The sequence below is a fragment of the Ursus arctos genome, unplaced genomic scaffold (assembly GCF_023065955.2).
Source record: "Ursus arctos isolate Adak ecotype North America unplaced genomic scaffold, UrsArc2.0 scaffold_2, whole genome shotgun sequence".
Taxonomy (NCBI): Eukaryota; Metazoa; Chordata; class Mammalia; order Carnivora; family Ursidae; genus Ursus; species Ursus arctos.
The window spans coordinates 102,887,382-102,910,880 of record NW_026622874.1 but is presented as its reverse complement, the minus strand read 5'-3'; the positions used below and the strand labels follow the sequence as shown (position 1 = coordinate 102,910,880).

General features: G+C 59.6%; 1 protein-coding gene across 1 annotated transcript in view; it reads right to left on the bottom strand.

Moving 5' to 3' along the window:
* Positions 1 to 23,499, bottom strand: part of MAD1L1 (mitotic arrest deficient 1 like 1) — a 275,913-nt gene that overhangs the window by 137,552 nt on the left and 114,862 nt on the right. Inside the window, exon 11 of the mRNA XM_057315132.1 lies at positions 16,496 to 16,640. Within this exon, the coding sequence (XP_057171115.1) occupies positions 16,496 to 16,640 (145 nt within the window). The remainder of the gene's footprint in view (positions 1 to 16,495; positions 16,641 to 23,499) is intronic.

Genomic DNA, 23,499 nt, shown 5'->3' with positions numbered 1-23,499 from the left:
GCCTCTCCTCCAGGACAAATCATTGCTGCGAGTCGCACCCACCTCACTGAACACCCCAAAGGCTGCTGCAGCCTTTGGTTCTGCTACAGCGGGCGGTAAGTTCCAGAGGCCAGGAACTACCCTGTGCTGGAAGACAGTCTCAAGGAATGCTGAGTGCCTGGCTTCCCCGGGGCCCCTGGAGGCAGGCTGCAGTGGGAAAGGGAACAGCGGACCTGAGAGTGGGAAAGGCCCAACCCCCAGAGAGCAGGTGTGGGGTCCCGCCCAGACACTGAGGCTGTGGGACCCCCCAGACAGAAGGCACGGGCTCCCTCCCCCCACGCTGAGGCTGTGGGGCCACCCCCAGACAGAAGGCACAGGGTCCCTCCCCCACGCTGAGGCTGTTCCCCCTCTAGACAGAAGGCACGGGGTCCCTCCCCCACACTGAGACTGTGGGGACACCCTAGACAGAAGGCACGGGGTCCCTCCCCCCACGCTGAGGCTGTGGGGCCACCCCCAGACAGAAGGCACAGGGTCCCTCCCCCACACTGAGGCTGTTCCCCCTCCAGACAGAAGGCACGGGGTCCCTCCCCCACACTGAGACTGTGGGGACACCCTAGACAGAAGGCACGGGGTCCCTCCCCCCACGCTGAGGCTGTGGGGCCACCCCCAGACAGAAGGCACAGGGTCCCTCCCCCACGCTGAGGCTGTTCCCCCTCTAGACAGAAGGCACGGGGTCCCTCCCCCACACTGAGACTGTGGGGACACCCCCCAGACAGAAGGCACGGGGTCCCTCCCCCACACTGAGACTGTGGGGAACTCCCAGACAGAAGGCACGGGGTCCTCCATGCTGAGGCTGTGGGGACACCCCCCACAGAAGGCACGGAGTCCCACCCCCACACTGAGGCTGTGGGGACACCCTAGACAGAAGGCACGGGTCCCTCCCCCCACGCTGAGGCTGTAGGGCCACCCCCAGACAGAAGGCACGGGGTCCCTCCTCCACGCTGAGGCTGTTCCCCCTCCAGACAGAAGGCACGGGGTCCCTCCCCCACACTGAGACTGTGGGGACACCCCCCAGACACAAGGCACGGGGTCCCTCCCCCACACTGAGACTGTGGGGAACCCCCAGACAGAAGGCACGGGGTCCTCCACACTGAGGCTGTGGGGACACCCCCCCACAGAAGGCACGGAGTCCCACCCCCACACTGAGGCTGTTCCCCTCCAGACAGAAGGCACGGGGTCCCGCCCCCACGCTGAGGCTGTTCCCCCTCTAGACAGAAGGCACGAGGACCCTCCCCCACACTGAGGCTGTTCCCCTCCAGACAGAAGGCACGGGGTCCCGCCCCCATGCTGAGGCTGTGGGGACCCCCCAGACAGAAGGCACGAGGACCCTCCCCCACACTGAGGCTGTGGGGACACCCCTCCACACAGAAGGCACAGGGTCCCCCCTTCACACTGAGACTGTGAGGACACCCCCCAGACAGAACGCACGGGGACCCTCCCCCACACTAAGGCTGTGGGGACACCCCCCAGACAGAAGGCACGGGGTCCCTCCCCCACGCTGAGGCTGTGGGGACCCCCCCCCAGAGAGAAGGCGCAGGGTCCCGTCCCCACACTGAGGACATAGGCACCTTCCAGGACCCCCTCTCTGGGTGGGGACAGGGAGGACAAGTCGGGGGCAGAGGCCAGCGAGAGCCTGGGAGCACCCAGAACGCGGACACTGCCTCGGCAGGCCTACAGCCAAGCAGCCCCAGGCCAAGGGCCGCCAGCAGAGGTCTAGGACATCTGGGTGCCCCTGAAGCCTTCAGCAGGATGGCCTAGAGGCAGGTCCCGCAGCAGCAGGATGTGTGGCTACTGGCAGCAGTGGCACCCGAGAGGCACTGGGCGGGGAACCAGCGCTCTGAGCGCCACCACTGCCCTCGCCAGCAGCTCCGTCTAATTTTAAGTCCTAGCGCTCAATGCAGACACATCTGTGTCCACGATCTCGCTGCAACCACTTCTGACGGCCCCAAACACCCATCCAGGGGCGGGCAGACGGGGCGGCAGAGGGGCTGCCCGTCTCAGGAGCCCACTGGCAGAGGCGGGAGCCCTTGCTCACACAGGCCACACCCCAAGTGCCCGAAGGAAGGCGGGAGGGGGCCGCTGGCAGGCAAAGGTGGCGAGCGCGGGCAGGAGACGGGGAGCAGAGGTGATGGGGAACAGAGGTGGGACACTGCCCCTTAAGTAACACAGACTCTGGGCAAGTCACCCTCTCTGGTCCAACGAACATTCGGCAGAGCTTTCCTGACCCCTGACTAGACACTAAGAGCCTCCGAACAGCAAACTGCTGCTGAACCAAACATGAGAGCCCCTTCCCTCTCAGGAGACATGAAGAGGACAAGTGAGCCACGCAGCTGGGGAGCCTGAGAGCCAGAGGACCAGGGCAGAAGCACCAGCACCGGCCCCGAGGCCTGCGGATGGATGGTGGGAGGTCCGGGGGCCACCCCCCAACACCCTGTCAAACCCTATCTTCATAAACATCTTCAAATTGCGGAGGGATAAAAGGCATTTTGTTTTGATTTCATTACATTTCCTAAAATTGCTTTTCTCTCTAGGACTGTTCCCGCTGCCCCGACCCGGTTCCAGCCACCCCCTCGGTGGGTAATGCAGTGACACTGGTGACAAGCCCGGCTTTCTAATAACCCTGCAAATGGCACACTCCCATAACAGAACAGGTGCACTTTTCTACCTCACTGGATGTAAGAGAAATGTCAGCCTAGAAAGGTAAGCTGAAAGGACAATGTATTAACACCTGAAAATTAAATTTTAAAGTCGAGAGGATCCTGCCTATCTTTGGAAGGAGGAGGGCCGCGGCGCTAAGCAGGACAAATGTTAAATCAGAAACCACGGGCCGAGTGACGTACACTACCCTCCTCCAGGCTTTTCTCGGTGATCAGGCAAAAGTGAAGGGGGCATATGAAGGAAGGAAGAAGCAAGGTCTGAATCTGAGCCTGAACTTAAAGGGTGTGAATCACTGCCCAGGCCCTCCCCATGGCGGTGCGGGGCTCTGAGACCCCAACTCACAGAAGAGCCACCCACCCCACCCTGCAGAGTGCTGCCGAGTCCCGAGCCTGGCTCCTGCCGCTCCCCAGAGGCTGGGCGCGAGGCTCGGGGACCGAAGCAGGAAGAGGAGGATGTGCAGCGCAGACCCTGCCCCTCAGGAGCCACCAGCCTCCGCTGGACGGCAGGGTGCAGGTGCGGGGACAGCGGGACAGACACCCGGAGGGCAAACGGATAAACAAAGGAACACAGCAGGAAAGGTGCTGCTCTGGGGGGTGGAGGGGATGCAGCGAGGACCGCGGTCACCGAAGGAGAGCAGGGTGCAGCACGGACCAGTGCTGGATGTGGACAGTGGGGGACTTGCCAACATCTGCAGAGACCTCACCGGCAACACCAAGGCCCAGCCGTCAGCGTTGGACACCATGCGGACAGAAACACGTGTCACCATGGTGTGCGATGTCTCCGCTGTGGCACGCTCCCGGGCCTGGTCCATCACGGGTCCCCTTGTACTGGCTCTGAAATGGACTGGAGTCTGCTATTCAAACTGTCCACTGACCCACAGCCCAGGTACCACCTGGGAGCCGGGCAGACAGGCCCAGGGCCGCTTACTCAAACTCTGCACTTCCAAAGGATCTCACCTAACGTGCGGGCACACGGAGGAGCTACGCCCTAAAGGACCTACTCGTGCCCTCCCAAGGGACAGTGCAGAGTCACCGGGATTACTCAACCTCTCTAACGTCGGGGGGGTGGTAATGAGGGGCACACTCAGCCCGCTGCCTGGCCACAGAGCTTATCTGTAACATCAAACCCGGTGTCGTCAGCACTCCTCTCGGCCTACAGAGAAAGCAGTCACGGCCCTCCAAAATCCATCTACACCAAAGGCCCAGAGTTCCAGGGGACCCAGTGGGAAGTCTTGCGTGGAGAGGACAGGCTGGGAATCAGGACAGAGAGAAGGGGGACAGCAGAGAAGGCCAGGGTGCCCCAGGAAGGGTGGGCCACAGGGTGGGCAGAACAGCCCCCGACCTGGTCACGGTCAAGCTCCTCAGCTTCCTCATGTCAAGTCACAGGGACAGAGGGCTCTGGTCCAATTCAGCCCAGCACACCTCGGCAAGGCCCCCAAAACCACATGCCAGGTCACTGGGCCCCAGGACATCAGTAAGAGCATGTGTGTGGATGGGAAACCCTGACAATGCAGGTCCAGAGTAGGAAAGTGAAGACATGCTGTGGCTTAGTGACCCCTATCACTCAGAAATGGCCATGAGCCCCACAGCAGCGGCAGTCCAACAAGGACAGCTAGAACCCCCCGGACACAAGACTGAAAACAGACCGGGCCTCAGGCACGACCCACCTGCACACACCAGGTGCGTCCCTGCCCATCTCCGAGGCCCCCACCAGACGGCTGCAGACGTAAACACAGTCAGGAGAGAGCGCGCTCACCATCTCCGTGTAGAGCACAGGTCGCTGTGCAGGATGAAGCTCGTGTGGCGGCCGGCTTCGGGCAGAGGGTGGGGGCAGGTGCAGAGTGATCCAAGTCACCGCCGGGGGGTGGGCAGGGGGAGCGCATCTGAGAGAGCACCGGGGGCTTTCAGCCTTCCCTTCTATGCCACCTAAGCCCGGGACTTTTCAGCATTAAAAAGGAAGGCATACAAGAGAAATCCTTTTAATAAGATTAGGAAACTCGTGGGCTCTGAAGAAGGACGCGGGAAGAAGATGGCTACGCGGATCAGAAGCAGCTGCTGTTTAAGTTCTTTTGGGAGAGAAACGGACATAATCTGCTTTTCGTGGAGGTAAGAGTGCAGGATGTCGAGCTGTCAGCAACCCGCCTGAGCTCAGGCGCCAGGAGAGGAGCCTGTGGCCAGGGACGGGCAGCTGGAGCGACAGTGGGAGGAGCACCATCCGCACCTGCTCCCCGCCCAGGGCTCGGCCCCTCATGACCCTAGTCCCCATGGGTGCCACCTCCGTTAACCGTCACAGTCACCCGGGAAAACAGACACGTGCCCCGAAGGCTTAGGCACACCCAGTTACACGCTAGGAGGTGAAATGACTCAACACCTGTCCTAGGAGGGCGGCCGGAGGGCAGAGGTCACCAGCAGGAGACCGGGGGCGGGGAGCCAGAGCCCACCCACGCGCCCCCGCCTCAAGGTCAGTCCTTCCCGGGCTCCATGTCCTATGTGCCCATCAGGAACACAGCAACACCCCACCCCACAGAGCGTCTACAAACAGGGAAGGAAACACGCTGTGTGAAAAGCTGCAGGAGGGGGAGACACAGATACTCGAGGAAGCACTGGTGTTAAGCATTCCAAGTGACACATACCCTTACCGTGCGATCCAGACACGGACGCCGGAATTGCGCACGCACACAACAACCTGCACACAAGTGTGTACGGCAGCTTCAAAACTGCCGAGACCTGGAGGCACCAAGATGCCCCTCGTGAAGCGAGCGCTGTTAGGTCCAGCGCTGAAGAGAAAGGAGCCGTCAAGCCCTGAGGACACACAGCGGAACCTGCAAACACATCGCTGCTCAAAGCAGCCCGTCTGGAAAGGCTACACGCTGTCAGGTTCCAACCGCAGGACATCCTGGAAAAGGCACGACGGAGACAGGGAAAGCCGGGGGCTGCCCGGGCTGGGGGAGAAGGGGGGGGGTGTGGAGCACAGGGGAATGAGGGCAGTGCCAGCGTTCTGTGAGGTGACCCTGCAGAGGTGCACACGTGACATCACGCACTTGTCAAAGCACACGCGCACAACCCCGACAGCAGCCCTGTGGTAAGGACGGACCTGAGTCACCGACCGGGGAGCAGCCGGATCGCGGACTGCACCAGACGCACCCCGCTGAGGCAGGGTGCTCACAGCGGCACTAGTACTGAGCCAGGGGAAGAGGTGCACGGGAAGTCTGTACGTGCCCCTTCATTCTTCCACAAACATAACACAGCTCTGAAAAATAGTCTATTCGTTTAAAAACATACAAATTTTAATGTCACATACTGTGTCGTGCCATTTATATGATATCGTTGAAATGCCAAAATCAGCAGAGATGAAAAACAGAGCAGGGGACAACGGGGCGGCTCTGCCTTTGGGACAGCAGGCGGAAGGTCTTTGTGCTGGTGGTGCTTCCGTGAAACGACACACGTGCTAGCGCGACACAGAACCCAGCCCCAAACACGCACACACGTGCGCACACACACGCACACAGCAAACGCCAAATGCCTGGTTTTGAAACTGCACTACAATCATGGGCAATGTTTCCAGGGCAGAGGCTGTCCCGCTGTCTCCACAACTTCCGACGGACCTACAGTTACTCAACAAACGTGCACAGAAACCCAAAGGTGGCGCCCAGGCTCCAGCACAGGAGGCTCACCCGGGGCTCCTCCCCTCCCCTCCCCCGATGGACTCCAGAGCTCAGCAAAGTCGCCACGGCGTCACTGTCCACTCTGTCCCCTGGAGGGAGGCGCCCTTCCGTTTGGAGCGCAGGCCTGTGCACGAGCTCTGCCCCCAAAGTGACCGGCACAGAGCCCGGCACACAGGACTCACTCCACCAGGATCTGTAGGATGAGACAGCAAAGGAGCAGGAGAGTGTGTATGGGTTCTTTCCACCCCTTCCCAGCATCCCATCTGCCTGCACTGTGGCTCTGAGCACGGGACACCTTGCTTGAAGGCCGGCTTTCACAAATCCAGAGAGAGTATGCGAAAATACTCAGAACAATAAAAATAGCCCACATCAAAATTGATGGGGTAGGCGTTTTAGAAAATGACAAATGGGGCACCCAGCTGGCTCAGTCGGTGGAGCGTGCAGCCCTTGATCTCAGGGTTGTGAGCTCAAGCCCCACCTTGGGCACAGGGATTACTTACACATCTTAAAAAAAAAAAAAAACAAATAGGGGATTCCATTAATTCAATAAACAGTACGTACAAGACAAACCGCACGCGTCATCCTCGTTGGCCAAGTACTGAAGCTTCCTGACCTGCGTGACACAAGGACATGGCCCGTGTCACTTCCACACCACAGTCGACTGGCAGTCCCGGCAAGAAGAGGGGAAAGAAAAAAGGAAAGGAAAGGCACAAGGACCGGAGAGGAAGAGGCCAGCCCGGGAACGACGTTCACAGACACCAGGCTCAGCTCTGCCGGAGCTGCTCCCCAAGACTGCTGCACACGGGGCAGCAGCGAAAACCCGACCACATGTCCGCACCCAAGCAACACACACGCACGGGGTCAGAGTCCTCAGAGAGGCCATTAAAACTGCACTGGAAACAGAAAATACTTGGGAAAGTGTCTAATAAAATGCATCTAACGTGATGTTCTCGTTCAGAAGACAATGGGCAGATGTCATGTCTTCCCACGCTGATTTACAAATTCATTGTAATCCTTATCATAGTCCAGCAGAGTTTTCCAGGTAAATGGACAAACGGATTCTGACATGTATGAGGATAGGCAAAGAACCAAAATGAGCCAAAGAATCTCACAGAAGAACAGATGTGAAGGCTGGCTCCCAGGTACAGACACGCCATAAAGCCGTAACACAGAAGACAAGGTAGCAGGGTAAAGAGAGGCGATGGCCGCGAACAGAGAACCCAGAAGCTGGACTGCCCAGGAGCAGCCCGTGGCAGGCGGCGAAGGCCCCAGGACACTCCAGGGGAAAGGGCTGGTCTCTCAACAGATGGTGCCGGGCCAGCCGCATGTTCAACGGAGAAAAAAAATCATCTTTCTGAGAACGTGAAGTGAGGGGTAACTGACACGTAGTGTGAGTTTTAGGGGTACAACATAGCGATTCGGTGTTTGCACCTGCGGCAAGATGACCGCCAGTGGAAATCCAGTTAACATCTGGGAGAAATGATCCTGACACCTACCGCCTGTCACACCCAAACACCAATCTGTAAAAGGTGAGCCGATAAAGCAGTTAGAAGAGAAAGGCTAACTCTCTCCATGACTTTGGCAGCAAAGACTGTGTCCACCGAGGTCACCAAGGCTCGGGAAGCGCCCACACAACGGTAACAGAATCCGTAAGCTGGTCTGTACTAACACTAACAGCTGCTACTCGGGGGCGTCTGGGGGGCTCAGTCGGTGAAGCATCTGCCCTCGGCTCCGGTCATGATCCCAGGGTCCTGGATCGAGCCCCACATCGGGATCCCTGCTCAGTGAGGAGCCTGCTTCTCCCTCTCCCTCTGCCACTCCCTCTGCTCATGCTCTCTCCCCCTCTCTCTCTCTGTCAAATAAATAAATAAATAAAATCTTAAAAAATAAAAAATAAAAAAAGAGCTGCTATCAGTCAACAGACACAACTGAGAAGAAGCAAGCCGCAGACCAGAGATGTGGCAGTACACGTCTCCAACAAGAGATTCGCAGTCAGAATATGGAGAGAACTCCACGAGACAAGGGCAAACAGCCTCTAAATCCCCACACGGGGAGGGCCCACCTTGCCGAGCACCAGTGGACCCAAGAAACAGCGTGGCACCCCCGCAGCCCACCAGAGCACGACTGAAGCCAGAGCCACAAGGTTGTGGTGCAGACCCAGGGGCACCCACAGGGGCAGGTGTCCGCAAAACAGCCTGCAGCCCCACTGACACTGAGCGTGAGGGACGTCCTCTGCCAGCCAGCACGCCACACCCTGCCATGCCCGACACAGAGGAAGCCACCATCACCCTGGTGGTGGTGGGGAGGACCACCACCCCATTCTTTCAAGGGTAGGGCATCATCACTACCAAACCATGAGCTCTGATCCCCAAGGTGGTCAGTAAGACACCGTGACCTGCGTCCTCCTCTCAGAAACCACTGCACCCTGGAATCTGGGAGAGAGAACAGTTAGGATACAGAAAAAAGAGTTAAGGGAAGCTTCTACTTTCATTTGTTTTTTTAATTTCTTGCTAAAAAGTTAGCTTTTACTGCTGAGGTTCTATAAATAACAAAATTCTATAACCATATTGCGGAATATTAGGGGCACACTGGAAATAGCTCATTTCAAATAGGAAAATGGTTTGTGTTCACCCAGTTCTGGAAGCCAATTTTCAATTGCTTAAAATAGTCGTGGTATTTTACCAAGGTGATTACGCTCTCAGCTATCAGTAACAATTAAACCCTTAGACTGGAGCCGCTTAGTAAGATCTCAAAACAAAACTGCACGCTCCAAGCGCCGTGCATGGAAATGTCAAGCACACAAAGAGGGCCCTCGACGGGACACAGGCACCCAGAGCCCAAGCCGGCCCGGCACAGAGCCGCGGTGGGGTGGGGCGGGAGCGTGGCACACACTGCTCTGCCCGGGCCCAGGGAGGAGGGCGGGGGCGGCTGTCTCCTCAGCAAGGACGGGGAGACCGGCACCCCAACTCCTCGGAGCCCGAGAAGCGCCACGTGGGAGGAAGCAACTGCACAGGAGCAGGTCCGGCTGGCGTCTGACAGACACACCGCGGAGCTCGCAGGGTCACTACGAATGTGGACACCCAGCGGACGTGCACCTGGCACGGAGCAGGACGCGGCAGGCCGGCCGCACCCCCGTGCACACAGACAGGCCTGATGAACAGCTTCATCACCCCACTGGCTGGCGAGACGGGTCCCTGCGAGCCGGACCCGGGGCTGCGCGGGAGATTGCTATCGACCCATCGGGAACGTGCCTTCGAGCAACAGTCAGTCTAAGCCATCAGTCAGCACCAGGCAATCAATACCCACTCTCTCCCAAACTCAGCGAGGCCCGTGAGCGCCGCGGGTCATGGTGAGGACGGAATGAGGCCAGGAAGGGCCATCGGCTTCCAACCTGCTGAGACAGGGGGGATGGAAATTTCCTGCCTTGGGACCCGGGCAGTCACCTGGTGGGACAGAAAATACCCAAGAAGGCAGCCAGGACAAAACCTCACAAAGGTGGGGTGCAGTGTGGGCACGGAGGGCCAGGGGTCCGCACACGGGGGACACATTGGACACCTGCAAGTTCCCGCCATGAGGCACTGGTGTGACAGGGATCTCCCACCGGGATTCTAGCCCAGGGGAGGCGCATGTCTGCTGGAACCCGAGTGATCCTGACCAACAGAGAGGGCTCGCCGTCGCTGGCCCCCCTGGTGTGGTGCTCGCTTGCACACCTACTGAAACGGAGGATACGGAGGAGAGCGGTGTGGCCACTGTGCTGACAGGAAGGTTCTTCTCATACTTGCTGACGGCCAACGGGCAGATCTTCCCACAGGGACACACTTCATGTAAGGGGTGCTGACTTCTCCTGGATTCGGACGGTTCCTGCGGCACACGGCGGCTGGGGCCGGGCCAGGCTGCCCCTTCGGGGTGGCACACGCCCCCATCCCCAGTCCACCTATTCCGCCACGCAGGACCACTCCCCACATCTGTGCTGCCTGCCCGGCCATGGAGGCATCTGAGTCTCCAAGCCTTGGCGTCCACAGCACCACCCATCCTTATCTGCGCAGGTGGTGGGCCATGATGTGACGTGGTCACCCAGCAAGACAAGGACATTTCTACAGATGGAATTGAAGTCAGGGACCCTGAAACCAGAGGATTAGGCTGCTGGGCTGACCAAATCACGAAAGCTTGGAGAAGCAGAGAGCTTCGCCAGCGAAGGCAGAAAAGGAAGCCGCAGAGAAGTGCAGTGTGGCCTCGACCCCTGCGGCTGGAGGGGCCACAGAGAAAGCGTGAGAAAGAATGTGAGCAGGTGCCAGCAGCAAGGACAGCCGGCATGGGCGGGACCCCTGGTCCTACAACCACAGAACTGAATTCCACAACAGGCCCGGCGAACCTGGGCGCAAACTCTCCCCGACAGCCTCCGCACCAAAGCCCCGCAGGCTGGAGGTGGCACCCTGCTGCGGTCTGGGGGGACCTGGGGTCCAGGAAGCAGCCGGGCCTGCCCAGAACTGTGAGATGACACACTTGTGCCACATTCACTGCCACAGCCATGGTACCACCAGAGCAGCAACAGAAAACTGGTGCACGCAGGCTTTGCGTAAGGAAGAACTGTGCTTACCTACGTCCCCACACCCACACGTGGAGACCAGCCTGGAGCAGCAGCCCCAGAAACACCATCTGGCCACCACCTCCAGGCCAGCGAGGAGCAGCCTGTCCCCAGCTCCCAGGGGCCACGGATGCAGGGCTCCACATCGGGCCCAGAGGAAAGCAAACTCACAGCCACCCAAAACCTGGGCACCGTTGTTAGCAGCGGTATTCGTAACAGCAAAACCTGGAAACCACAAAAACGCCCTCCGAGCGGCACCCGATCATACGTCCATGGCGCACCCACTCTGCGGAGTCCTGCTCAACAGCAAAGAGGGAGCACGGTCTGGGCAGATCGGGGCAGTCCGCTGAGTGGAGAAGCCAAAGGCCACACGCAGGACGATCCCACACTGACCACGCTCTTCAAAGGACAACACTTTAGGGACAGAAAACAGAGGAGTGGCCGCCGTGTCAGGGCCATTGTGGGGCAGGTGAGGTGGGGGTGGCTGAGTGTGCGTGAGGTCACGTGGCACCCTGCCGCCGGCAGCGACACCAATCCACATGTGACAATAAGACAGAAATACACACACGTGTGCCAGTACCCACTCGTGGTACCACAGTAACATAAAGCAGACGCACTGAGGAAACGGTGAAGGGTGTGAGGAACCCTCTGTGCTACCCTAGCGTCTTCCTGTCATCTGTAATGATTTAAAACCAAAATGCTAAAAATACAAAGAGTCATCACCCGGGGCTAACAACTGCATGGAACGGCTGGGTGAGGGGTGGTGGACGGCAGCAGTCAGGGTTGGGGGAGCTGGCTGACCCACGTGCTATGGGCTGGAGGTGGACACGTCCGTGTGAACATGTGTGGTTTACGGGAACTCAGGAAAAGGCCCAGGGAAGTGTTTATGGATATGCACACGTGCACACACACACACGCACACGCACACGCACTTCTGGCTCTGTGAGCCGACGGGACCAGGAAGAACCAGCACACCCACGCCCACGCGCGGATCCTGACCCCATTCTGCCGGGAAGCGAGCGGGGTCCTGGTGCTGCGGCTGGTGCCCGGGCTGGGCAGGATACGCTCGGGATGAGCCCAGGGACCTTGCCGCAGCAGACGGCAAGGAAGGACGATGTGCTCAGCCCCCACACCGAGGCTTAACTGAAAGAGCTCCCAGTGGCCAAAGCAATGAAGTCAAGTAGCACTGAATCAAAACCAAAACCTAAAGTCAACATTCATGACCCATCTGTTATAAGGACGCGACTGAATCAATGACTAAATGGGAAAGAGAGCTGAATCTCACGCAGAAGAATTTGGAACAGGAGCTGCTGCCCTCAGGGAGGGGCATAACCCCCCTCTCCCAAGGCGTGGCCACGCATGTGACTTTCTTCTGAAGTCCACCATGTAGATGGACAGACCTGGCAGACACAGCTCAGCACAGGAGCCAAGTCTGTGTCCACACGGCCAAGTCACGTTGATGGCTGGTGCCCCTCCTCCAGGTGAGAAGGACGAAAGCCTCAGACGCACACCCGCCGAGGTGCCTGCTACAGGCAAGGTGTCCGCCGAGGCACCTGCTACGGGACGGCCGGGCCACACTCTGAGGTACTGGAGTCATCCAAGGCAAGGAGTCGGGGGAGCCGGTACAGCCCAAGGAGCCAAGGAGAGGTGACCGCACAGTCCCGCGGGATCCCAGGATAGAGCAAGGGCTGAGGGGAAACTAAGCGAACAGGAGGAAAGTACGGACCTCAGTTAGTGACGCCGGTCAGGCCTGGTTCATGAACAGTAACGACCGCGCCATGCTGAAGTGAGGAGTAGTACCAGGGAGACGGAGCACAGCAGACTGTGTGAGGACTCTGAGCTATCCTCGCCGCTTTTCTATAACTCTCAGACTGTTGTAGAAAATAAAGTTCATTAAAAGCAAAAACAGGGGCGCCTGGGTGGTGCAGTCGTTAAGCGTCTGCCTTCGGCTCAGGGCGTGATCCCAGCGTTATGGAATCGAGCCCCACATCAGGCTCCTCCGCTGTGAGCCTGCTTCTTCCTCTCCCACTCCCCCTGCTTGTGTTCCCTCTCTCGCTGGCTGTCTCTGTCTCTGTCGAATAAATAAATAAAATCTTAAAAAAAAAAAAAAAAGAAAGAAAGCAAAAACGATAATTGTTTGAAGGCAAATAAGACCCCATCACCATGTCCCATGAGGACAGCAGTCACCAGGAGCGGACAGGGCGCTGTCCCCAGCTGGACACTAACCAGGACGGACCTCGCAGGGAGTATGGCCCCAGAAGCCCCGGGCCGCCTACAAATCCAGCCGTGAGAGCTCACCGCGAGGCCGGGCAGACAGCCCTGAAGATGGAGCTCCACATGCCCACGGGCAAGCACACGGCGGCAGTCACGGGCTCCCCACTAAGACTCCTGGACCAGCCACACCACCCTGTGGCCAAGGTGCCACCGGAGACTGGAGTACAGGGCTGCCCTGTGGGGGACAGAGCAGGCGCTTTCCAGATGCATGAGGAACAGAGACACAGCCCAGTGAGTGTGAGCACATCCACACGGGACACAGAGTACTGTGGCCCCCACTGCCGGTCTAAGCGGGGAACACGCCCATGTGTGATGGGGACAGGGGCCAGACGGGGCTGCCCACTGCCCACGCACGGGCTCCACACACGAGGGGCCGCCACTGTGTCCTGCGGCTCAGGCCACCGGTGGCCCACCATTCACTATGACCTGGAAGAAGGTAAAGTGAGCCACATACACCCCCGCCACCGGGAAAGCCTTCTACCAGTGTGCCCATCAACCTGGCTAACGAGCCTCATCCCAGACGCCCTCGACAGACCCTCCCAAAGCTTCTTTTCCCTAAGAGGGCTGCACACCCAGGGCTGGCGTGCACAGCCGTCGAGCCCATCACCCCGCTTCTAAGCAGACCTGCAGCTCTGATGCCACCACACACATCGGGGGGTGCAAGGGCCAGGAAGGGGAGCTGCATCCCCCACGGCACAGGGTGCCCCAGAGCCTCCCATGAAGAGGGGGCACGCAACACATCTGTGGCTTGTATTTTTCCTTCTATGACGTATCTTACGAGTGGAAGTCTGTCCCTTCTGACCGCATTCACCCCCAGCCCCTGCCCTGGCGACCACCGATCCAGTATGCATGAGTTCAGTGTTTTCAGATCGCACATGTGAGATCATGCAGTATTTGTACTTCTCTGAGTTTTTTCACTTGGCACCGTGCCCTCCAGGTCCACCCACGTCGTCACAAATGGCAGGATTTCCTTCTTCTTCGTAGCTGAGTGACATGCCGTTGTGCACCGCGTCTTCTCCGCCCGGGCACCCAGGCTGCTGTGAGCGATGCTGCGTGAACGTGGGGGAGCACACACCTGTTCCACACGCTGATTCCGTTTCCTGCGGGGACATGTCCCAGGTGGGCTTGCCGGATGGTGTGCTGGTCCCAGGCTTCAATCCCTCGGGGACCTCATCCTGTTTCCTCCTTCTGTGGTCTTCACAGGCCTCGCGAGCACTGTCCACACGGGAGCCAGTCAGACTGGCCCATGAGGCTGCTTCAGCACACCGCACCCCTGCTTGCTCTGTGGACGGCAAAACGGGGACCCAGAGGGACTGAGCGCCTTCTCCAAGGTCACAGAGGAAGGTCCCCTGCTCTCTCCGCAGGAAAGCCTGAGCTTCCCACGTCAGGGACTGCAGCCTGGCCTTGCCCCCACTTGTAGAACATTAGGTCCAGACGTCCCACGCCCCGGGCACATGCACCACTCCACCCAAGCCATGGACATGCCCTCCAAGCAGGCGTGCCGTCCACCTCTTGTTCCCTCTGCCCCCCACGGTCTGGACCGATGCCAGCAGCACTGGCAGCGCCTCCATGTCCATTTCCCCAAATCCTGCACACGACTTCCACAAACCGAGCCCTCACGCCCCAGCTCTACCATGGATGGCTTCAGCTCCAACCCAAGTTCCGTCATATGAGGCGCCCGGTGGTTCCGTCGGTTGGGTGGTCGGCTCCTGATTTCAGCTCGGGTCATGATCTCAGAGTCTTGAGACAGGGAGGGCCTCGTGTCGGACTCCGTGCTTAGTGGGGATTCTGCTTGGGATCCTCTCCCTCTGCCCCTCCCCCCATGCACACACGCATTCTTTCTCCAAAATAAAATAAAAATCTTAAAAAAAAAAAAAAATTCCGTTACAATTGGCAAATATGTGTGTTGCTCCTGCCCGCCCCGCTAGACAGTAAGCACTAGAAATGCCATGACCCCGCGGAGGCACAGAGACGAGCTGGTGGCATGCAGTACACACTGGGGAAGGAAGGGAGGAAGAAGTGGGGGCACAAGAGGGCGGCTCCATACCCTGACCGTCACCGACCACGAGCACCCAGGCAAAAGGACCGTGTCCTCGTCTTTGCCAGAAGGCAGCCAAGGTCCTGGGGGTGGCACATGAGGGGATTTTGCATGAGTCCCCCGCAGGGACCACCTGCAGAGCCAGGAGGGCAGGGGCAGCCCCAGGGGCCTGTGTGCAGAGGTCGGCCTAGCATGACCCGGGAAGCCCCTGAACCCAGGGCCCTGAGTGATGCCATGGCTCTTAAGCGACAACACGGCACGGCAAGGAGTGTGCTGGAGAAGGCATGAAACGGGGGGCTTTTCGTAGCTGAAACAGGACTTGTCCCCTCAAAGCTTCGTAAGCAGGAGGTCCCAGAGGCCAAGAGCATGAGGCACAGGTCCTAGCATCCCCCAGGTGGACCGTCGCTCCCCAGGATGGGCCCACTCGGCCCACGCAGGGTCAGGTTCGGGGCAGACGGGAGGAGTCTTTGCCCAGCAAGCTGGACACCCCACACCCGTGCCTGGAGAGCATTTAGAGACAGATTCAGGCTCCCTCTTCCCTGTCTCCTGAAACTTCAGCACTCAAGGGAACGTTTAAGTAACACGCTCACACACAAAACCTTAATTCTTGCTCTAGCAGACTGTCGAGCCAGACATCGGAAACTCTTCAGGCCCAGGACGATTAGAGAGAGCCTGGCCCCACCCAGGAGGCTGGGAACAAGAACATTCCACCCAGGGCATCTGCACCCAGAGACAGTTCTCATTCCAAACCATGGGCCACAGACCCACCACCACTCACCCTGCGCTCATAGGTCACTGAAGGAAGGGAAGGCTGCCCTCGCCCACAACCTAGGGCAGGGCGGACCCTGCCTGAGAGAGGGAGCCCGGGTCAGCCCCCTGAGCCCCAAAGGGACCACCAGAGTTTGGGGAAGTCTTCGTTGTGATTTAAGAACCCCACAAACATCCCAGGATAAGAGCACAGGCTAAGAAAGCCCCCAGGACGCCCCGCTTTTGATGCAGGGAAGCGGACGCTCTTCTGTGGGGGGACACGAGGCAGCTCCACACAAGCCTGCCTGGTCAACCACATAAACCACCGTGGTTAGAAGTGCCCTTCATCGGGTAGCGATCCTGACAACCATGGGTTCCCGGGGTACCAGACACTCCGGCTGGACGTGGCAGGGATGGACTGGCGGCTGCTGGCCGGGACGGCAGGCACCCCAAGTGGGGTCAGCCCGGGCACCCCTGCCATGCCCCGTACCTTGGTCAGCAGCAGGACCCGCTTCTGCAGTCTCCGCGCCAGGGCCTCCTGCATCTCCCGCTTCTTCCTCTCCTCCAGCAGCTGGCTGCTGACCTGCCGGACCTCCTCCTGGAGCTGCTGCCGGGCCTTCTCCAGCACGCGGGCGCTGCACAAGAAAGTCCAAAGGGCAGAACAGTGAGACCTGGCCCACAGGACGCCAGCCCAGCCACGGGCCCCCCAGAACCAGGACACGCTCGTCACGCCAGTCCCAAAATAGAGCCGCACGTGCAAGCGGCACGCTGCCATTTCCTCACTGGTGAATAGCTACTTAGAGCTTTTCAGGAGTTTCTGGATTTCAAAGAGACACCCAGGGTGATCCCAGAACACGGCAGGCGGCGGGGGGAGGGGGAGCTCAACCCCACGCACAATGGGAAAAATTGTCAGCAACACGGCGCTTCGGGAGAAAGCACTTCTGAATGAGCTAAATTACCAGCAAGCACTTCCATCCGGATCACAGCAGCCAGATGTGCAGTTGGTGTGGGGGAGGCCCCACCGCCCCGAGCTAGGGCCCGCTCCCACCGCGCTGCCCGGCGGGCCGCCAGCAGGGGCTCTGACACCCCGGTGGGCCGGGGCACCCCGCGGTGGCTGCTCATGAGAGGCCACACCCCCAGCACGCCCCCCCCCCCCCCAGGTCTGTCCTTCAGACGGCAGGCGACTGTGGGAGGAACGGGTCAGGACCCCGCACTCCTGACCACCCACGGGCTAACACCCGACTCCCTGGCATGGCTGTGACTCACCTTCAGAGCCTGGTCTTTGCCTCTCTTTCCCCCCAAATGCCCTTAGTCTCTCAGTCCTGCCTGGGGCTGCCCTCTGCTTCCGACGTGCTCCTCAACAGCCAAGGGCAGCCAGGGCCCAGCACTAGCAGGAGTCGTCTCAGGCTCCCGAGAACACGCGGCCTCATGATTCTACACCCAGAGTGGCCGACCCCAGGGCCCGATGGATGGGATGATGACCAGGGAAACCCCCAGGGAAGGGAGCTCTGCAGAGAGGGGCCGCAAGGGGCGGTGTCCCGGGAAAGGACCCTCAGTGAGGAGTTAACCCCTCAGGGTGGGGAAAGCACCTCTTTCTGAAGGAAATCCTTACAATCCCAAAAGTCCTCGGAAGCAGAGTATCACTCAGACTGTGCTGTCAGGGACTGTGGTGCGCTCCCAGAGGTGGTGCGGGGGACACGGGACCGCGTCGCCGCTTGGGCTGTGGGCCGCGGAGGGCGCCTACAGGCTCAGCCACACCTGGCCTGTGACCGCATCCTTTCGGCTTTGACTGCCCGACTTGGAGAAAACCTTCGTCTGCGGGGACGGCGGACAGCGCTCGCTTCTCTCCCACACCTGAGCATGGGGCTTTGTTATTTAATTCAGGACAGGTGATCACACTGAGAGAACGGACAACGGGCTGGGCCCCTTGCTCTCCCTTCCTTCCGGCCATCCCAGAGTCTCACGCTGAGGTGTGACCCAGCTGCACCGCCGACCGACCACACCTGCCCCCTCCAGGTGCTCCACGACCAGACACATAAAAACAGGCACCCATGTTCACCTGAACAGAACTGTTAAGAGACTACTTTGAGTTCTCATTCCATCTAAACTCTCCACAGGCCAGCCTGAGAATCAAGCACTGGTCCATCGACCCCAGAACCACTGAGCTCAGGTGAGCAGCTCACAAGGGCTTGGAATCTGTGCTCCGACACGGGCGACTGAATGAGAAAGGCCCCATTCCCTCGCTCATGCACGGCAAGGCAAGACCACAGCCAGCACACCGTCCGACCGAGCTACTCAGAGGCTGTCCTGAGCACCGGCTCGCTGGGGACAGCCTTGGGGGAGTCTGCCAAGCCCCCAGCCCCGCCATGTGGGAACACGATGCCCTCTTAGCCATGTGGGGGTCAGACGGGAGACCACCCCCCCCCAAGAGCAGGTGGCAGCGGGGGGCAAGCCGGGACACAGGACACCTGTATCCTCGTCTGCTGGCTGCCAGCTCACCGTGCAGGCCCTTAAAGCATCACTGGGCCTCAGACCCCCGGTGTCTGACCGAAGCCCACAGCCCAGTCCTGAAACATCACAGAAACAAGTATGTCAACTCAGAGGCAGCGCCCCCGTGCGTCTGGCGGGGACTGGGCCTTTCAGGGCTTTGGGGCTGAGCTCAGGTTAGCAAAGCCCTCAGGCCCAGTTAGAAAGAACACCTGCTTCTCCCAGTGGTATAATGCTCTCCAGGAAACGAGGAAGGGCAGGAAAAACGCCAGAGGACGCATGACCCTGCACAGGGTGGGCAGCCCTGCCCACCGCCGTGGGATGAGCTCCATCCTCAGGGCTGTTGGCCCTGTGCCCCAAGGCCTGACACCCGGTCTGTGCCCAACCGTTCAAAAGACAAAACTGCAGGTAAACCCCCCCCCAGGGCACCACAGGGAGCACCACCAAACGCTCCATCCAGGCTTCCCCAGCACCACCAGCAGCCAGACGCACTCGGCCGCTCGCCCAGCGGGGATGGGCCACAGCGACAATTCCGCGGCCCTGCACAAACCCAGGGAACGAGAAGCATGGGCGCGACCTTGTGAGGCTGCAGGCCGACGGGGCGCAGAAACCACATGGCTCACATGAACTGAGACATTGTGACATGAAGGGTCGTTGTCGCTGCCCGTCAAGTCACAGCCGAGACAGAAAGAGAGAGCCCTGACATCACGGAGCAGCCGCCACAGGAAACAGCTCGGTTCCTGGGGCTGCGAGCACCACTGACTGGCGAGTCAGACCTCGGTGGGGGCCCGGATGGTGTAGCCTCCTGCCAGCGCCCCCGCCGCAAAGCAGAGAGTGGGGAGGGGACTAGGGTCCAACCACGCAACTCAGTCACTGCCATGGGCACAGGACGGTCGAGAAGCAAACACACACAGGCATGACTGGCACGCGAGGGGACTTCCAGGAGGAGGCATGCAGGGCAGGGCGCGGGGGCCAAGGGCACGGCTCTATCACACGGGGAAGGAGCAGGGGAGAGGAACCCCAATGTGGGCAAGGAGGGTCTCAGGGCAAATGGTGTTAGAGCAGATGAGCAAATGGCAGTCAGGAAGTGCAGACCACCTCCCCATTTAGATGCCCACCCAGCTGCAAAGGAAAGTAAGGCACAGGCCGGGAATGAGGAGTCAGGAGGGGCTCACTTGTGCGTACAACTCCACAGAGACAGAGTAACGGCTGGCGGCACACTCAGGGGGCCGGCCCCGTGGCGGGATCCGGGCCTCACATGACAGAGGGCAAGGAACAGCGAGGCCCTCAGGAACCAAGAAGGCCTGGTCTCCCACAGGAGCACGGTTTTCTGACGTTTCCACGAACCCAGGCCAAAGTGTCCCAAAGGAGTTGTTCAAACCACCAGCCAGCGGGTGGCCCTGCCCCCGCCCCCACATGCCGAGGGGCAGAAAGGGACCCCACGTGCGCGCCGAGCCCAGGGCCCTGACCCACGACACCAGCGCCCGGACAGCCAACTCTTTGCATTGCCATGTGTTCTCCGGTGAACCTCAGCCATTCTTGGGAAGCAACGAGAAAACTCATAAAACATTAAACCGCTAGTTTCAAGCGTAAGCTGAACTTTGGGGTCACTGGCATTTCCACAGGCCTCTGGGAGTTCAAAACGAAGTGCTCAGTGCTTGAAGGACAGTCCGCATGCCTATCGATCAAGGCCTTTTTGAGCTGGCGCTGGCTGAAGGAGACGAGGTCTGCACTTCGGAGAAGCGTCTTTGTACTGCGGCCCCGAACGTCCTCCTCCTCAGAGAGGCCCCTGCCTGAGAGCACCCACCTTCAAGGAACAGAGGACACAGCTCACTCTGAAGCGGCAGGAGACATTTTAATGACCTTCTTGCAGATACGGCAGATGCAGGCTCTGGCCCTGCACGACCTCTGCAGCACCCCTCCCCCGCTGTCTGTGTTCTCCCAGGGAAGAGCATCGGCCACCCCCCACCGTGCTGCAGAAGGCCCAAGGACCGGCCACCACTCTGGGAAGGACCCGGACAGGGCGGTGCTGTCCATGCAGGAAGGACAGTCATCCCCCAGAGCTCTGTGCCTGGTGTGGGGCCAGGGCCTCGTGCCAAGTCTTGTCTGGCTCATAAACACGGAGCACGCAAACGCCGACAGCCATTGCCACACTCGAACCCAAAACAACAACCGTGAGCCGAGTAAACCTTTAGCCAGTGCACTTGGACAAGGTGTTGGCGCGTAAGCGCGGGACTGTGCTGGCCACTGCTGACTGCTGCCCAAGAGCAGTAACTGCACAGCACAAGCTAAGCCACGGGGTCTCCAACAGGGGACAGGATAAATAGAACACTGATTTCTAGCAAGTACACTTTTGTGCAAAACTAAAAAACCATTCACAAAACTTTATTCATGCTTTTTTGCAAAATCCCTAAAGCATAATCCTTAGGGCTCTCAGAATGTAGATCAAAGCACTAACTTCTCCCATTTAACAGACAGGGAATTCTGGCCCCAAGTGACTCACTCACTCACTCACTCACTCACATGAGGCCCTGTGCACCCCAAGGGCTACTGCCCAGGCCAAACCACCGTCAAGCAGGTGACCCCACTTCCTGTCTAGGTATTCGGGCTCCCAGGCTGAGTCAGGATGGATGGAAACACAGGTCCAGCCCCAGACAGCACAGGGCCTGGCGGCAGCTGCCCACACCACAAAAACATGGCTGCCAAGCTCTTGGTTCCATCGAGGCTCAGCGGGGAATGTTGAGAAGCTGAACATTCTAGAAGTCTGTGTGTCCAGCAGAAGGAAGGGACGAGCCGTAAAAGGACAGGGCAGGGCTAAGGGCCAACGAGTGGACAGCAGGTAGAGCTGGCTGATCCAACACAGGGAGGTATAACCGGCGTGCAGGTCACGTGCTGTTCCTGGGCACAGGACAGCCACCCTGTGTGACACCAGGCTTGGAGGACACGGCCAGACTCTCAGCTGACACTGGATCACCAGCAGCTGGATGGCTCAGGGCTGCCAGGATGCCCTGGGGCCAAAGACAGGGCAGGAGGACAACCAGCCAGAAGGAACCCAAGGGACAGGGCAAGGTGCACAGAGCCCTGAAGGGGCCAAACTCCAGCCAACCCGGAGCACAGCAAGGGGGCAGCGCAGGGGCAAAGGCCGGGGGAGACCCCACTACCTGGGTGAGGAGTGACTGGGGGCCCAGGCACAGAGAAGGGGGTGGGGCAGCTGGCCTTCAGGACTGAGGGGCCGTGCAGGCTTCAGGTGGTCTTAGGGACAGGGAATGACTCTCAAGAGTCATCCCCAGGTGGAAGGCTGCTTGGTGAGGGTCAACCTCCAGCCAGAGCGGCTGCCCCGCTGGCTGCCCGGTCCTGTGTGACAAGGATTCCCCTGTGGACTTCGGGTTTCCTTCTGGAAGGTGTAGCCGGGCCGGGGCAGTGGCGTGGGGCAGGGGAGTGGGATCAGCACATTTCAACACAACACAGACAAGCACGAGGTCACACACTAAGTGGGTTGACAGGGGCTCCATGCCTCAGCCCCTTCCCACTCCTACCAGTCCCCCAGGCTCCACCACCTGGGTCGCGGTGCACGGCAGGCACACGGCCTGGAACACCCTCCCACCTCCCGTGACCATCTCACAGCCTCGATGTGACACCCGTCAGATCACCAGCTTCCCTCCCGCCATCTTCAAGTCTTCATCGTTTGTGTTCATGTCATGCTTTCTGTACTCACATGTGTTCATCTGCTTAGTGCCTCCATTCCCAACTCGTCCCACCAGGCTGGGGAGGCATTTACTCACCACTCCACACTCGAACGCAAGCGTGAGGTCATCAAACGCTCACCTTACAGTTCCAAAGGACGGCAAGCCTCCGTCCCCAGTCTGGCCCCTGGAGTTCACTGACGGCTCGGGGCTCCCGGACCAGCCAAGATGAGAGGAGAACGGATATCCGGGCCTCCGGAAAGGGTGACTCAGGCAAGCGTGCAGCAAGGGCTTCCGTGAGTGGAAACCAGAGGGACACAGATGGGTTTTGGGAGACTTGGCCAATAGGAGGGGAGGGCGGGGGGCACGGGAGGACCCTGCTCAAGGCCAGGCTGAGGAGAGCGTGCCCTGCCCAACTCTGGAGGAATCTACCAGCAGTGCACACCGCACACACTCTGAAATGGAACGCCTTCATGAGTAACCCCGGCAAACCGTTCAACGGGACAGCTTCCCCAGCATGGCGCACACATCCTGCAGCCACAAAAAACACGTGCCCAGCTATGTTCCTGGGAAACGCGGCAGCTTGGGAAGGCGGGCACGCAGAAACGCTGTCCCAGAGGCAGCCCTGTGCCATGGGCAGGCTTCTACTCACAAATTCCCTGCCAAGTGAGGCTCTGGCCACCACAGTGGCCAGGCACGCCTGCCTGGAAGCTTTCAACACACACAGCCCACGGCCAATCCCAGGGCACTGGCGAGAGCGGGACGCTAACCATGGCCTGGATTCCCCTGGCTAGAGAGCTCCAAGAAAGCCAGTGGGAGCCCACTCAGCATCTGAGTGCTCGGGTGCTCCCAGCAAGCCTGACCTTCCATTTCCTCCCCAGTAAAAGGGAAGCCACCGATCTCTGTCCTGCTGTGCCTAACGGGCAACAGGGAATCTAAGGAGACACAGATACAAAGTGCAAGGCAAGTGTGAACTCCCCTGCCGTGCCCCTGCCTTCACGGGGAGTGGGGGGGGGGGGGCGCTCAGCTGGGGTGGAGAAGCCATGGTGCAGCCTCGTCCAGTGCTGGCCAAGATCTCCTTGAAAGACTCCTGGCTGAGACTTGCACCAGAATATGCTTTCCAAAGCTGCACATGGAACAGAGGTGAAAGCAGAAGAGGTCAGCAGCCGGGGTCTCCACAGAAGTCAGACAGGCTGCCCGGCATGCAACGGGCTGTGTGAGAAGAGGACACCCCTGCACGCCTAGTCCTGGTGCTGACCCACAGCAGTCAGAGGACAGGGCCCCCAGCCCCCTGGTGAGGGAACGTGCACGGGGGCGCCCTCTC